Source organism: Carcharodon carcharias, chromosome 24, assembly GCF_017639515.1.
Source record: "Carcharodon carcharias isolate sCarCar2 chromosome 24, sCarCar2.pri, whole genome shotgun sequence".
Lineage (NCBI taxonomy): Eukaryota > Metazoa > Chordata > Chondrichthyes > Lamniformes > Lamnidae > Carcharodon > Carcharodon carcharias.
The window spans coordinates 243,416-259,796 of NC_054490.1; the positions used below are offsets into that span (position 1 = coordinate 243,416).

The 16,381-nt window shown below is 56.8% G+C and overlaps 1 protein-coding gene across 2 annotated transcripts in view; it reads left to right on the forward strand.

The window, feature by feature from the left end:
* LOC121269385 (thioredoxin-related transmembrane protein 2-like) overlaps positions 1 to 15,530 on the forward strand; it is a 53,771-nt gene extending 38,241 nt beyond the window's left edge. Inside the window, exons 5-8 of one of the 2 annotated variants that reach the window (XM_041173974.1) lie at positions 3,249 to 3,355; positions 7,911 to 7,976; positions 11,608 to 11,737; positions 14,844 to 15,530. In XM_041173974.1, the coding sequence (XP_041029908.1) occupies positions 3,249 to 3,355; positions 7,911 to 7,976; positions 11,608 to 11,737; positions 14,844 to 14,999 (459 nt within the window). In that variant the 3' untranslated portion in view covers positions 15,000 to 15,530. The remainder of the gene's footprint in view (positions 1 to 3,248; positions 3,356 to 7,910; positions 7,977 to 11,607; positions 11,738 to 14,843) is intronic. The other variant, XM_041173975.1, reaches the window with a different exon arrangement.
* Positions 15,531 to 16,381: the final 851 nt, after the last annotated feature.

The following is a 16,381-nucleotide window of genomic DNA, read 5'->3' on the forward strand; positions in this document are numbered from 1 at the left end:
AGCGAGCGCGTGAGAGAGAGAGCGAGCGCGTGAGAGAGAGCGAGCGCGTGAGAGAGAGAGCGAGTGCGTGAGAGAGAGAGAGCGAGTGCGTGAGAGAGAGAGAGCGAGTGCGTGAGAGAGAGAGAGCGAGCGCGTGAGAGAGAGAGAGCGAGCGCGTGAGAGAGAGAGCGAGTGCGTGAGAGAGAGAGAGAGAGCGAGCGCGTGAGAGAGAGAGAGCGAGCGCGTGTGAGAGAGAGAGAGCGAGCGCGTGTGGGAGAGAGAGAGCGAGCGCGTGAGGGAGAGAGAGAGCGAGCGCGTGAGGGAGAGAGAGAGCGAGCGCGTGAGGGAGAGAGAGAGCGAGCGCGTGAGGGAGAGCGAGCGCGTGAGAGTGAGCGAGCGCGTGAGAGAGAGAGCGAGCGCGTGAGAGAGAGCGAGCGCGTGAGAGAGAGAGAGCGAGCGCGTGAGAGAGAGAGAGCGAGCGCGTGAGAGCGAGCGCCTGAGAGAGAGAGCGAGCGCGTGAGAGAGCGAGCGCGTGAGAGAGCGAGCGCGTGAGAGAGAGAGCGAGAGCGAGCGCGTGTGGGAGAGAGAGCGAGCGCGTGTGAGAGAGAGCACGTGTGAGAGAGAGCGCGTGTGAGAGAGAGAGCGAGCGTGTGCGAGAGAGAGAGCGAGCGTGTGCGAGAGAGCGAGCGCGTGTGAGAGAGAGCGAGCGGAGCGCGTGTGAGAGAGAGCGAGCGCGTGTGAGAGAGCGAGCAAGCGCGTGTGAGAGAGCGAGAGCGAGCGCGTGTGAGAGAGAGCGAGCACGTGTGAGAGAGAGATAGCGAGCGCGTGTGAGAGAGAGCGAGCGCATGTGAGAGAGAGCGAGCGCGTGTGAGAGAGAGAGAGCAAGCATGTGAGAGAGCGAGAGCGAGCGTGTGAGAGAGTGAGCGAGCGCTTGTGTGAGAGAGAGAGAGTGAGCGTGTGAGAGAGAGAGTGAGCGTGTGAGTGAGCGAGCGCGTGAGTGAGCGAGCGCATGAGAGAGAGCGAGCGTGTGAGAGAGCGAGAGCGAGCATGTGAGAGAGCGAGCGTGTGAGAGAGCGAAAGCGAGCGTGTGAGAGAGCGAGCGAGCGCTTGTGTGAGAGAGTGAGCGTGTGAGAGAGTGAGCGTGTGAGAGAGTGAGCGTGTGAGAGAGAGAGCGAGCGTGTGAGAGATAGTGAGCGTGTGAGAGAGTGAGCGTGTGAGAGAGCGAGCATGTGAGAGAGAGAGAGCGAGCATGTGAGAGAGCAAAAGCGAGCGTGTGAGAGAGCGAGCGAGCGCTTGTGTGAGAGAGAGTGAGCGTGTGAGAGAGCGAAAGCGAGCGTGTGAGAGAGCGAGCGAGCGCTTGTGTGAGAGAGAGTGAGCGTGTGAGAGAGAGAGAGCGAGCGTGTGAGAGAGAGCGAGCGTGTGAGAGAGAGAGAGCGAGCGCGTGTGAGAGAGAGATAGCGAGCGCGTGTGAGAGAGAGCGAGCGCATGTGAGAGAGAGCGAGCACGTGTGAGAGAGAGAGCAAGCATGTGAGAGAGCGAGAGCGAGCGTGTGAGAGAGTGAGCGAGCGCTTGTGTGAGAGAGAGTGAGCGTGTGAGGGAGAGAGTGAGCGTGTGAGTGAGCGAGCGCGTGAGAGAGCGAGCGCATGAGAGAGAGCGAGCGTGTGAGAGGGCGAGAGCGAGCATGTGAGAGAGCGAGCGTGTGAGAGAGCGAAAGCGAGCGTGTGAGAAAGCGAGCGAGCGCTTGTGTGAGAGAGTGAGCGTGTGTGAGAGAGTGAGCGTGTGTGAGAGAGTGAGCGTGTGAGAGAGAGTGAGCGTGTGAGAGAGTGAGCGTGTGAGAGAGTGAGCGGTGAGAGAGTGAGCGTGTGAGAGAGTGAGCGTGTGAGAGAGTGAGCGTGTGAGAGAGTGAGCGTGTGAGAGAGTGAGCGTGTGAGAGAGAGAGCGTGTGAGAGAGAGAGAGTGAGCGTGTGAGAGAGAGAGAGTGAGCGTGTGAGAGAGAGAGAGTGAGCGTGTGAGAGAGTGAGCGTGTGAGAGAGAGAGCGAGCGTGTGAGAGAGAGAGAGCGAGCGTGTGAGAGAACGAGCGAGCGCTTGTGTGAGAGAGCGAGCGAGCGTGTGAGAGAGCGAGAGCGAGCATGTGAGAGAGCGAGAGCGAGCATGTGAGAGAGCGAGAGCGAGCGTGTGAGAGAGCGAGCGAGCGCTTGTGTGAGAGAGAGTGAGCGTGTGAGAGAGAGAGAGAGCGAGCGTGTGAGAGAGAGCGAGCGTGTGAGAGAGAGAGAGCGAGCGTGTGAGAGAGAGAGCGAGCGTGTGAGAGAGCGAGCGTGTGAGAGAGTGAGCGTGTGAGAGAGAGAGAGCGAGCGTGTGAGAGAGCGAGCGTGTGAGAGAGCGAGCGTGTGAGAGAGCGAGCGTGTGAGAGAGCGAGCGTGTGAGAGAGTGAGCGTGTGAGAGAGTGAGCGTGTGAGAGAGTGAGCGTGTGAGAGAGAGAGAGAGCGAGCGTGTGAGAGAGAGAGAGTGAGCGTGTGAGAGAACGAGCGTGTGAGAGAGTGAGCGTGTGAGAGAGAGAGAGCGAGCGTGTGAGAGAGCGAGCGTGTGAGAGAGCGAGCGTGTGAGAGAGAGAGAGCGAGCGTGTGAGAGAGCGAGCGTGTGAGAGAGTGAGCGTGTGAGAGAGAGAGAGCGAGCGTGTGAGAGAGCGAGCGTGTGAGAGAGTGAGCGTGTGAGAGAGAGAGAGCGAGCGTGTGAGAGAGCGAGCGTGTGAGAGAGCGAGCGTGTGAGAGAGAGAGAGCGAGCGTGTGAGAGAGCGAGCGTGTGAGAGAGTGAGCGTGTGAGAGAGAGAGAGCGAGCGTGTGAGAGAGCGAGCGTGTGAGAGAGCGAGCGTGTGAGAGAGCGAGCGTGTGAGAGAGTGAGCGTGTGAGAGAGAGAGAGAGCGAGCGTGTGAGAGATAGTGAGCGTGTGAGCTCATGCATGACAGTGTATTAGAGAGAATATGTGTCTGAGGCAGAATGTATGTGTGTGTGTGAGAGAGAAAATTTTGTGAGAGAGAGAATGTTTTTGTGTGTGTGAGAGAGAGTGTATCTGGGTGAGTGTGTGTGTGTTGCGGTGTCACACTCAGTGTGAGATCAGGCTGACTTGGCACTAGGCCGCAGTTGGAGCCTGGGCCTTTCCTGTGCCGTGTGTGATCTGCACCCCCCCAGTGCGGTGGTGGGAGGGACACTTGTACACGGAATGTCCTAGAGAGTCTGCTTTCCTGATATCCTCTTCCTTCTAACACTGGCAGGAGGAGCTGCAGAGGGACAAGCGGGTAATCTGGCTGGTCGAATTCTTCGCCAACTGGTCGTCGGAGTGCCAGTCATTCAGTCCTGTGTTCGCCGACCTCTCCCTCAAGTAAGTGGGTGCCTGGGAGTGTGGGAGAGTGGGCGGCGGGTGGGGTGGATGAGGGCTCGATAACCAAGGTGGGGGCAGGGGAGAGCGAGAGGTCATGACTGGAAGAGGAGGGGGGAGAGTCAGTGACTGAGGGAAGGAGAGGGGGGGTCAGTGACTGAGGGAAGGAGAGGGGGGGTCAGTGACTGAGGGAAGGAGAGGGGGGGTCAGTGACTGAGGGGAGGAGAGGGGGGGTCAGTGACTGAGGGAAGGAGAGGGGGGGTCAGTGACTGAGGGGAGGAGAGGGGGGGTCAGTGACTGAGGGAAGGAGAGGGGGGGTCAGTGACTGAGGGAAGGAGAGGGGGGGTCAGTGACTGAGGGGAGGAGAGGGAGGGTCAGTGACTGAGGGAAGGAGAGGGGGGGTCAGTGACTGAGGGGAGGAGAGGGGGGGTCAGTGACTGAGGGAAGGAGAGGGGGGGTCAGTGACTGAGGGAAGGAGAGGGGGGGTCAGTGACTGAGGGGGAAGGAGAGGGGGGGTCAGTGACTGAGGGAAGGAGAGGGGGGGTCAGTGACTGAGGGAGGAGAGGGGGGGTCAGTGACTGAGGGAAGGAGAGGGGGGGGTCAGTGACTGAGGGAAGGAGAGGGGGGGTCAGTGACTGAGGGAAGGAGAGGGGGGGTCAGTGACTGAGGGGGAAGGAGAGGGGGGGGTCAGTGACTGAGGGAAGGAGAGGGGGGGTCAGTGACTGAGGGGAAGGAGAGGGGGGGTCAGTGACTGAGGGAAGGAGAGGGGGGGTCAGTGACTGAGGGGAGGAGAGGGGGGGTCAGTGACTGAGGGAAGGAGAGGGGGGGTCAGTGACTGAGGGGAAGGAGAGGGGGGGTCAGTGACTGAGGGAAGGAGAGGGGGGGTCAGTGACTGAGGGAAGGAGAGGGGGGGTCAGTGACTGAGGGAAGGAGAGGGGGGGTCAGTGACTGAGGGAAGGAGAGGGGGGGTCAGTGACTGAGGGAAGGAGAGGGGGGGTCAGTGACTGAGGGGAAGGAGAGGGGGGGTCAGTGACTGAGGGAAGGAGAGGGGGGGTCAGTGACTGAGGGAAGGAGAGGGGGGGTCAGTGACTGAGGGGAGGAGAGGGGGGGTCAGTGACTGAGGGGAGGAGAGGGGGGGTCAGTGACTGAGGGAAGGAGAGGGGGGGTCAGTGACTGAGGGAAGGAGAGGGGGGGTCAGTGACTGAGGGGGAGGAGAGGGGGGGTCAGTGACTGAGGGGAAGGAGAGGGGGGGGGTCAGTGACTGAGGGGAGGAGAGGGGGGGGTCAGTGACTGAGGGGGAGGAGAGGGGGGGGTCAGTGACTGAGGGGGAGGGAGAGGGGGGGGTCAGTGACTGAGGGAAGGAGAGGGGGGGTCAGTGACTGAGGGAGGAGAGGGGGGGGTCAGTGACTGAGGGAAGGAGAGGGGGGGGTCAGTGACTGAGGGAAGGAGAGGGGGGGTCAGTGACTGAGGGGAGGAGAGGGGGGGTCAGTGACTGAGGGAAGGAGAGGGGGGGTCAGTGACTGAGGGAAGGAGAGGGGGGGTCAGTGACTGAGGGAAGGAGAGGGGGGGGTCAGTGACTGAGGGGAGGAGAGGGGGGGGTCAGTGACTGAGGGGAGGAGAGGGGGGGTCAGTGACTGAGGGAAGGAGAGGGGAGGGTCAGTGACTGAGGGAAGGAGAGGGGGGGTCAGTGACTGAGGGAAGGAGAGGGGGGGTCAGTGACTGAGGGAAGGAGAGGGGGGGTCAGTGACTGAGGGGAAGGAGAGGGGGGGTCAGTGACTGAGGGGAGGAGAGGGGGGGGTCAGTGACTGAGGGGGGGTGGGGGTCAGTGACTGAGGGGGGGTCAGTGTCTGGAGGGGGGTGGGGGTCAGTGTCTGAGGGGGGGGCGGTCAGTGTCTGAGGGGGGTGGGGGTCAGTGTCTGAGGGGGGGGCGGTCAGTGTCTGAGGGGGGTGGGGGTCAGTGTCTGGAGGGGGGTGGGGGTCAGTGTCTGGAGGGGGGTGGGGGTCAGTGTCTGGAGGGGGGTGGGGGTCAGTGTCTGGAGGGGGGTGGGGGTCAGTGTCTGAGGGGGGGGCGGTCAGTGTCTGAGGGGGGTGGGGGTCAGTGACTGAGGGGGGGGTCAGTGTCTGGAGGGGGGGTGGGGGTCAGTGTCTGAGGGGGGGGCGGTCAGTGTCTGAGGGGGGTGGGGGTCAGTGACTGAGGGGGGGTCAGTGTCTGGAGGGGGGTGGGGGTCAGTGTCTGAGGGGGGGGCGGTCAGTGTCTGAGGGGGGGTGGGGGTCAGTGACTGAGGGGGGGTCAGTGTCTGGAGGGGGGTGGGGGTCAGTGTCTGAGGGGGGGGCGGTCAGTGACTGAGGGGGGGTCAGTGTCTGGAGGGGGGTGGGGGTCAGTGTCTGAGGGGGGAGCGGTCAGTGTCTGAGGGGGTGTGGGGGTCAGTGACTGAGGGGGGGTGGGGGTCAGTGTCTGGAGGGGGGTGGGGGTCAGTGTCTGAGGGGGGGTGGGGGTCAGTGTCTGAGGGGGGAGCGGTCAGTGTCTGAGGGGGTGTGGGGGTCAGTGACTGAGGGGGGGTGGGGGTCAGTGTCTGGAGGGGGGTGGGGGTCAGTGTCTGAGGGGGGGAGCGGTCAGTGTCTGAGGGGGTGTGGGGGTCAGTGACTGAGGGGGGGTGGGGGTCAGTGTCTGGAGGGGGGTGGGGGTCAGTGTCTGAGGGGGGGGGCGGTCAGTGTCTGAGGGGGTGTGGGGTCAGTGACTGAGGGGGGGTGGGGGTCAGTGTCTGGAGGGGGGTGGGGGTCAGTGTCTGAGGGGGGGGGCGGTCAGTGTCTGAGGGGGTGTCAGTGTCTGGAGGGGGGTGGGGGTCAGTGACTGAGGGGGGGTGGGGGTCAGTGTCTGGAGGGGGGTGGGGGTCAGTGTCTGAGGGGGTGTCAGTGTCTGGAGGGGGGTGGGGGTCAGTGACTGAGGGGGTGTCAGTGTCTGGAGGGGGGTGGGGGTCAATGACTGAGGGGGGGTGGGGGTCAGTGTCTGGAGGGGGGTGGGGGTCAGTGTCTGAGGGGGTGTCAGTGTCTGGAGGGGGGTGGGGGTCAGTGACTGAGGGGGGGTCAGTGTCTGGAGGGGGGTGGGGGTCAGTGTCTGAGGGGGTGTCAGTGTCTGGAGGGGGGGGTCAGTGACTGAGGGGGGGTGGGGGTCAGTCACTGAGGGGGGGGTCAGTGTCTGAGGGGGGGTGGGGGTCAGTGACTGAGGGGGTGTCAGTGTCTGGAGGGGGGTGGGTGTCAGTGTCTGAGGGGGGTGGGTGTCAGTGTCTGAGGGGGGGTGGGGGTCAGTGTCTGGAGGGGGGTGGCGGTCAGTGTCTGAGGGGGTGGGGGTCAGTGACTGAGGGGGGTGTCAGTGTCTGGAGGGGGGTGGGGGTCAGTGTCTGAGGGGGTGTCAGTGTCTGGAGGGGGGTGGGGGTCAGTGTCTGAGGGGGGGCGGTCAGTGTCTGAGGGGGGGTGGGGGTCAGTGTCTGGAGGGGGGTGGGGGTCAGTGACTGAGGGGGGGTGGGTGTCAGTGTCTGAGGGGGGGTGGGTGTCAGTGACTGGAGGGGGGTGGGGGTCAGTGTCTGGAGGGGGGTGGGGGTCAGTGTCTGAGGGGGGGTGGGGGTCAGTGTCTGAGGGGGGGTGGGGGTCAGTGTCTGGAGGGGGGTGGGGGTCAGTGACTGAGGGGGGGTGGGGGTCAGTGTCTGGAGGGGGGTGGGGGTCAGTGACTGAGGGGGGGTGGGGGTCAGTGTCTGAGGGGGGGTGGGTGTCAGTGTCTGAGGGGGGGTGGGGGTCAGTGACTGAGGGGGGGTGGGGGTCAGTGTCTGAGGGGGTGTCAGTGTCTGAGGGGGGGGCGGTCAGTGACTGAGGGGGGGGTCAGTGTCTGAGGGGGGGGCGGTCAGTGTCTGAGGGGGTGGGGGTCAGTGACTGAGGGGGGGTGGGGGTCAGTCACTGACATGTGTTTGGTTCAATCTGTGTGGGTCGTTAATTTGCTTCCCATTCTGACTCCATCTGTCTTTTTCTATCTCTCCCTCCCCCCCCCTTCTCTCTCCCTCCTCTTTTCCCCTCCCCTCCCCTCCCCTCCTCCCCTCCCCTTCTCCCTTCCCCTCCCTCCTCCCTTCCACTCCCTCCTCTCTTCCCCTCCCCTCCTCTTCCCTTCCCTCCTCTTCCCCTCCCCTCCTTCCTTCCCCTCCCCTCCTCTTCTCCTCCCTCCTCTCTTCCCCTCACCTCCCCTCCCCATCCCTCTTCCTCCTCCCCTCTCCTCCCCTCCTCTCCTGCCCCCTCCACTCCACTCTTCCCCTCTCTCTCTCTCTGCCCCTCCCTCTCTCCCTCTCTCTCTCTCTCTTCCCCACTCTCTCTCTCTCTGCCCTTCTCTCCGCCCCCCTCCCCTCTATCTGCCCCCCTCCCCTCTCTCTGCCCCTCTCCCCTCTCCCATCCCCTCCCCCCTCCCCTCTCACTGCCCCTCTCCCCTCTCCCATCCCCTCCCCCCTCCCTCTCTCTCTGCCCCTCTCCCCTCGCTCTGCCTCTCCCCAATCTCTTCTCCCCCCCCTTCTATCCCCAGGTACACATGCACTGGGTTGAAATTCGGAAAGGCTGATGTGGGTCGCTACGCAGAGATTTCTGAGAAGTGAGTTTTGAGGTGACCTCTTACCTCCGGCGTGAGGAAGTTTAGCTGTTCGGAGCCTGGCGAGAATATTAGTGAACGGTTACAGCACAGAGGAGGCATTCAGCTGGTCACGCCGACCCTGTCTCTCTCTGCAAGAGCAGTTCTCCTAGTTTCTGCCCCCTTCCCACACTCCCACCCCACCTGCCTGTAGCCCTGGACATGTTTTCACTTCAGGTAATCATCCAATTCCCTTTCGAAAGCCTCAATTGACCCTGTCTCCATCACACTCTCAGACAGTGCGTTCCAGATCCTAACCACTCGATTGACCCTGTCTCCCCCACACTCTCAGACAGTGCGTTCCAGATCCTAACCACTCGATTGACCCTGTCTCCCCCACACTCTCAGACAGTGCGTTCCAGATCCTAACCACTCGATTGACCCTGTTTCCACCATACTCTCAGACAGTGCGTTCCAGATCCTAACCACTCGATTGACCCTGTCTCCCCCACACTCTCAGACAGTGCGTTCCAGATCCTAACCACTCGATTGACCCTGTCTCTCCCACACTCTCAGACAGTGCGTTCCAGATCCTAACCACTCGATTGACCCTGTCTCTCCCACACTCTCAGACAGTGCGTTCCAGATCCTAACCACTCGATTGACCCTGTCTCCCTCACTCTCAGACAGTGCGTTCCAGATCCTAACCACTCGATTGACCCTGTCTCCCCCACACTCTCAGACAATGCGTTCCAGATCCTAACCACTCGATTGACCCTGTCTCCCCCACACTCTCAGACAGTGCATTCCAGATCCTAACCACTCGATTGACCCTGTCTCCGCCACACTCTCAGACAGAGTTCCAGATCCTAACCACTTGATTGAGCCTGTCTCCCCCACGCTCTCAGACAGTGCGTTCCAGATCCTAACCACTCGATTGACCCTGTCTCCCCCACACTCTCAGATAGTGCATTCCAGATCCTAACCACTCGATTGACCCTGTCTCCCCCACACTCTCAGACAGTGCGTTCCAGATCCTAACCACTCGATTGACCCTGTCTCCCCCACACTCTCAGACAGTGCGTTCCAGATCCTAACCACTTGCTGTGTGAAAAGGTTTCTCCTCCAATCACTTTCAATCTGTGTCCCTCTGGTTCTCGATCCTTCCGCCAATGGGAACAGTTTCTCCCGATCAACTCTGTCCAGACCCCTCACGATTTTGAACACCTCGATCAAATCTCCTCTCGACCTTCTCTTCCCCAAGGAGAACAGTCCCAGCTTCTCCAATCGCTCCACGTCAATGAGGTTCCTCATCCCTGGAACCATTCTCGTGAATCTTTTCCACACTCTCTCTCTCTAAAGCCTTCACATCCTTCCTAAGGTGTGGAGCCCAGAACTGGACACAGTCCTCCAGTTGAGGCCAGTCCAGTGTTTCATCAGGGTTTATCAGCAGTTGCCTGTGCCCACCCACCACTTCTGTCACTGCAGGATATTTAAACATCCTGACCCATTCGCATGCCCCCCTTGACCTCCCTTACCTCCTTATCCATTCTGTCTATCATTGCTCCAGCCCTCTCCTGTCCTGAGAATTTCAGGATTCAGTCCCTCTCTCACCTTTCACCTAATCCACCTAATGATATGCCAGTCCCAGCTTCCATCATCCCCTACATCCGACTGACTCCCTGTATCCCCTCGGAATCCCATTGTCTCCACTCACACACACACACACACACATTCTGTCTCCCTGCCCCACTCTCTCTCTCTCTCTGCCCCACTCTCTCTTTCTCTGCCCCACTCTCTCTCTCTCTCTCTTTGTCCCTCTCTCTCTCTCTCTGCCCCACTCTCTCTTTCTCTGCCCCACTCTCTCTCTCTCTCTCTTTGTCCCTCTTTCTCTCTCTCTGCCCCACTCTCTCTCTCTCTCTGCCCCACTCTCTCTCTCTCTCTACCCCACTCTCTCTCTTTCTCTCTCTCTCTGCCCCACTCTCTCTCTCTCTCTGCCCCACTCTCTCTCTCTCTCTCTCTTTGTCCCTCTTTCTCTCTCTCTGCCCCACTCTCTCTCTCTCTCTCTCTACCCCACTCTCTCTCTTTCTCTCTCTCTCTGCCCCACTCTCTCTCTCTCTCTCTGCCCCACTCTCTCTCTCTCTCTACCCCACTCTCTCTCTTTCTCTCTCTCTCTGCCCCACTCTCTCTCTCTCTCTGCCCCACTCTCTCTCTCTCTCTACCCCACTCTCTCTCTTTCTCTCTCTCTGCCCCACTCTCTCTCTCTCTGCCCCACTCTCTTTCTTTCTCTCTCTGCCCCACTCTCTTTCTCTCTCTCTCTGCCCCACTCTCTCTCTCACTCTCTCTCTGCCCCACTCTTTCTTTCTCTCTCTGCCCCACTCTCTTTCTCTCTCTCTCTGCCCCACTATCTCTCTCACTCTCTCTCTGCCCCACTCTTTCTCTCTCTCTCCGCCCCTCTCTCTCTCTGCCCCACTGTCTCTCTCGCTCTGCCCCACTCTCTCTCTCTCTCTCTCTGCCCCACTCTCTCTTTCTCTGCCCCACTCTCTTTCTCTCTCTCTCTGCCCCTCTTTCTTTCTCTCTCTCTGCCCCACTCTCTCTCGCTGCCCCGCTCTCTTTCTTTCTCTCTCTGCCCCACTCTCTTTCTTTCTCTCTCTGCCCCACTCTCTTTCTTTCTCTGCCCCACTCTCTTTCTTTCTCTCTCTGCCCCACTCTCTTTCTTTCTCTCTCTGCCCCACTCTCTTTCTTTCTCTCTCTGCCCCACTCTCTTTCTCTTTCTCTCTGCCCCTTTCTCTCTGCCCCACTCTATCTCCCTCTGCCCCACTCTCTTTCTCTCTCTTTCTGCCCCTCTCTCTCTCTCTCTCTCTCTCTCTGCCCCACTCTCTCTCTCTCTGCCCCACTCTCTCTCTCTCTGCCCCACTCTCTCTCTCTGCCCCACTCTCTTTCTCTCTCTCTCTCTGCCCCTCTCTCTCTCTCTCTCTGCCCCACTCTCTCTCCCTCTCTCTGCCCCACTCTCTCTCTCTGCCCCATACTCTCTCTCTCTGCCCCTCTCTTTCTCTCTCTCTCTGCCCCTCTCTCTCTCTCTCTCTCTGCCCCACTCTCTCTCTCTGCCCCATACTCTCTCTCTCTGCTCCTCTCTTTCTCTCTCTCTCTGCCCTTCTCTCTCTCTCTGCCCCTCTCTCTCTCTCTCTCTCTGCCCCACTCTCTCGCTCTCTCTCACTTCACTCTGTGTCTGTCTGTCTCCTTCCTCCTCTTGGTTCCCCCTCTCCTGCCCCCCCACACCCCACCCCCGTCTCCCCACGCCTGCCCCCGCCCCTCAATTCACTCGGTCCCCCCTCCGCTCTCAGTCTCACCGACCCGCCCCCGATACTTCTCCTCTCTCCCCCCACCCCTCTCCACGCTCCCCCCGCCATCTCGTCTCTCCCCACGCCCACTAACTCTCCCCTCCCTTCATCTCTCGTCTACCTCCCCCGCCCGCTCCCACTCCCCTCACTCCCCCTCCCTCGGTCTCTCCTCATCCTCCCCCTCGAGTTCCCCTCGCCCTCTTCCGATGTCCCTGTGCCCTCTCCCTCCGGCCTCCCATGCCATCTCCCCCTCTATGCACAGACGCCGGTCCATCCTCCCTCTGTTAGCTGACTGCAATGCTCTGTGCCTGCAGGTATAAGGTCAGTACATCACCCCTCAGCAAACAGCTGCCCACATTGATCCTATTCCAAGGAGGCAAAGAGGCGATGAGACGCCCACTGATTGACAAGAAGGGACGAGCTGTGTCCTGGACATTCTCGGAGGTCAGTGACCACATTCTGTCAGCACCCACATACCCCTCGATGAGATTCCAGTCTGTAACTCACTCCCGGGTATCTGTTACTCTATATATAAACCACCCGAACCCCTCGATTAGATTCCAGTCTGTAACTCACTCCCAGGTATCTGTTACTCTATATATAAACCACCCGAACCCCTCGATTAGATTCCAGTCTGTAACTCACTCCCGGCTATCTGTTCTTGTATATATAAAACACCCCGAACCCCTCGATTAGATTCCAGTCTGTAACTCACTTCCAGGTATCTGTTATTCTATATATAAACCCCCCGAACCCTTCGATTAGATTCCAGTCTGTAACTCACTCCCGGCTATCTGTTCTTCTATATATAAAACACCCCAAACCCCTCGATTAGATTCCAGTCTGTAACTCACTTCCAGGTATCTGTTCTTCTATATATAAAACACCCCAAACCCCTCGATTAGATTCCAGTCTGTAACTCACTTCCAGGTATCTGTTCTTCTATATATAAAACACCCCAAACCCCTCGATTAGATTCCAGTCTGTAACTCACTTCCAGGTATCTGTTATTCTATATATAAACCACCCCGAACCCCTCGATTAGATTCCAGTCTGTAACTCACTCCTGGGTATCTGTTATTCTATATATAAACCACCCCGAACCCCTCGATTAGATTCCAGTCTGTAACTCACTCCTGGGTATGTGTTATCCTATATATAAACACCCCGAACCCCTCGATTAGATTCCAGTCTGTAACTCACTCCCGGGTATCTGTTATTCTATATATAAACCCATCGAACCCCTCAATTAGATTCCAGTCTGTAACTCACTCCCGGGTATCTGTTTTTCTATATATAAACCACCCCCAAACGCCCCAATTAGCTTCCAGTCTGTAACTCACTCCTGGGTATCTGTTATTCTATATGTAAACCACGCCCCCCCCCGAACCCCTCGATTAGATTCCAGTCTGTAACTCACTCCTGGGTATCTGTTATTCTCTATATAAACCCCCCTGAACCCCTCGATTAGATTCCAGTCTGTAACCCACTCCTGGGTATCAGTTATTCTATATATTAACCCCCCGAACCCCTCAATTAGATTCCAGTCTGTAACTCACTCCCGGGTATCTGTTATTCTATATAATAACCCCCCGAGCCCCTCGATTAGATTCCAGTATGTAACTCACTCCCAGGTATCTGTTATTCTATATATAAACCACCCTGAACCCCTCAATTAGATTCCAGTCTGTAACTCACTCCTGGGTATCTGTTATTCTGTATATAAACCACCCTGACCCTCTGGATTAGATTCCAGTCTGTAACTCACTCCCGGGTATCTGTTATTCTATATATAAACCACCCGAAACCCTCGATTAGATTCCAGTTTGTAACTCACTCCTGGGTATCTGTTATTCTACATATAAACCCCGCCGAACCCCTCAATTAGATTCCAGTCTGTAACTCACTCCCGGGTATCTGTTATTCTATATATAGCCCCCCCGAACCCTTCGATTAGATTCCAGTCTGTAACTCACTCCCAGGTATCTGTTATTCTATATATAAACCACCCCGAACCCCTCGATTAGATTCCAGTCTGTAACTCACTCCCAGGTATTTGTTATTCTATATATTAACCCCCCGAACCCCTCGATTAGATTCCAGTCTGTAACTCACTCCCAGGTATCTGTTATTCTATATATTAACCCCCCGAACCCCTCGATTAGATTCCAGTCTGTAACTCACTCCCAGGTATCTGTTATTCTATATATTAACCCCCCGAACCCCTCGATTAGATTCCAGTCTGTAACTCACTCCCAGGTATCTGTTATTCTATATATAAACCCATCGAACCCCTCGATTAGATTCCAGTCTGTAACTCACTCCTGGGTATCTGTTATTCAATATATAAACCCCCCGAACCCCTCGATTAGGTTCCAATCTGTAACTCACTCCCGGGTATCTGTTATCCTATATATATAAACCCCCCCCCGAACCCCTCGATTAGATTCCAGTCTGTAACTCACTCCCGGGTATCTGTTATTCTATACATAAACCACCCCAAACCCCTCGATTAGGTTCCAATCTGTAACTCACTCCCGGGTATCTGTTACTCTATATATAAACCCCCCCCCCGAACCACTCGATTAGATTCCAGTCTGTAACCCACTCCCGGGTATCTGTTATTCTATATATAAACCACCCCCAACCCCTCGATTAGATTCCAGTCTGTAACTCACTCCCGGGTATCTGTTATTCTATATATAAACCCCCCGAACCCTTCGATTAGATTCCAGTCTGTAACTCACTCCCGGGTATCTGTTATTCTATATATAAACCACCCTGAACCCCTCGATTAGATTCCAGTCTGTAACTCACTCCCGGGTATCTGTTATTCTATATATAAACCACCCTGAACCCCTCGATTAGATTCCAGTCTGTAACTCACTCCTGGGTATCTGTTATTCTATATATAAACCACCCCGAACCCCTCAATTAGATTCCAGTCTGTAACTCACTCCTGGATATCTTATTCTCTATATAAACCACCCCGAACCTCTCGATTGGATTCCAGTCTGTAACTCACTCCTGGGTATCTGTTATTCTCTATATAAACCTCCCCGAACCCCTCGATTAGATTGCAGTCTGTAACACACTCCCGGGTATCTGTTATTCTCTATATAAACCACCCCGAACACCTCGATTAGATTCCAGTCTGTAACTCACTCCTGGGTATCTGTTATTCTACATATAAACCACCCCGAACACCTCGATTAGATTCCAGTCTGTAACTCACTCCCCGGTATTTGTTATTCTATATATAAACCACCCCGAACCCCTCGATTAGATTCCAGTCTGTACCTCACTCCCGGGTATCTGTTGTTCTATATATAAACCACCCTGAACCCCTCGATTAGATTCCAGTCTGTACCTCACTCCCGGGTATCTTATTCTCTATATAAACCCCACCGAACCCCTCGATTAGATTCCAGTCTGTAACTCACTCCCGGGTATCTTATTCTCTATATAAACCCCACCGAACCCCTCGATTAGATTACAATCAGTAACTCAGTCCCCAGCAATGGCTGTTGTTCTGTTTTGGATTGTACAGGAGAACCTGATCCGCGAGTTTAACCTGAATGAGCTGTACCAGCGGGGCAAGAAGACGATGAAGGTGAAGGAGGAGCCTGTGCTGGAGGAGGCAGCAGAGGCCCAGGAGGAGAGATCGCTGGAAAACGGAGCAGTGGAGAGCAAGAAGGACAGATAAAGGGTCCAAAGGCGCAGCAGTGGTGGTCGGGTGGTTGGACGGGTTGCTCGGAGCCTGTGCCAGCGAGAGAGAGAGAGCGGAACAGGAGGGCACTTCACTGTGACCTTATCCCCCCCACCACCGACATCCCACCCTCCGAAGCCCACTGGCCACCAGGGGCTCCCATCGTGGTGCCCCCCCACCGACACACCCACAATCCCTGCCCTGCCGCTCTCAGGCAACCGGCTGGGATCATCTCCCTACTTTGTTAACTCGCTCGCTGCGATGTCGCTCCTCCTGCCCTAACCCTCTCCTGGGTCCGCTGCTTCTTTACCCTGCCCACGGAACACTGGGCCTGTTGCATGCAGAGCAAGATCCCAGCATCAGTAGGCTTGCCCCTGGCATGCTAAGCAAATGTACCCCTACCTTCCCTTTCCCTCTCTCTGTCTCTATCTCTCTCTCTCTCTCTCTGTCTCTATCCACCTCTCTTTGTCTCTCTCTCTCATTCTCTCTCTCTCTCTCTCTCTCTGTCTCTCTCTCTCTCTGTCTCTCTCTCTCTCTGTCTCTCTCTGTCTCTATCCACCTCTCTTTGTCTCTCTCTCATTCTCTCTCTCTGTTGCTCTCTCTCTGTCTCTATCCACCTCTCTTTGTCTCTCTCTCATTCTCTCTCTCTCCCTCTCTCTCTCTCTCTATGTGTGTGTCTCTCTCTCTGTGTTTCTCTCTCTGTTTCTATCCACCTCTCTCTGTCTCTCTCTCTCATTCTCTCTGTCTCTCTCTCTCTTTCTGTCTCTCTCTCTCTCTGTGTCTCTCTCTCTCTGTGTTTCTCTCTCTGTCTCTATCCACCTCTCTCTGTCTCTCTCATTCTCTCTGTCTCTCTCTCTCATTCTCTCTGTCTCTCCTTCTGTCTCTCTCTCTCTCTCTCTTTATGTGTCTCTCTCTGTTTGTCTCTCTGTCTCTATCCACCTCTCTCTGTCTCTCTCATTCTCTCTGTCTCTCTCTCTCACTCTGTATCTCTCTGTCTCTGTCTCTCTCTCTCACTCTGTATCTCTCTGTCTCTGTCCCTGTCTCTCTCTCTCTCTGTCTCTCTCTCTTTGTGTCTCTCTCTCTCTCTGTTTCTCTCTCTCTGTTTCTCTCTCTCTCTCTATCCACCTCTGTCTGTCTCTCTCATTCTCTCTGTCTTTCTCCCTCTCTCTCTATGTCTGTGTCTCTCTCTCTGTGTTCTCTCTCTGTCTCTATCCACCTCTCTCTGTCTCTCTCTGCCTCACTCTGTATTTCCCTGGAAGTCCCAACACTGATGCTGGATTATGTAGCTTTGATTGAAATGGTGAGGTATTTTGGACACACTTTGACCTTGCAATCATTGATTATGACTCCTCTCACATTATTACCTTGACTGTAATTTA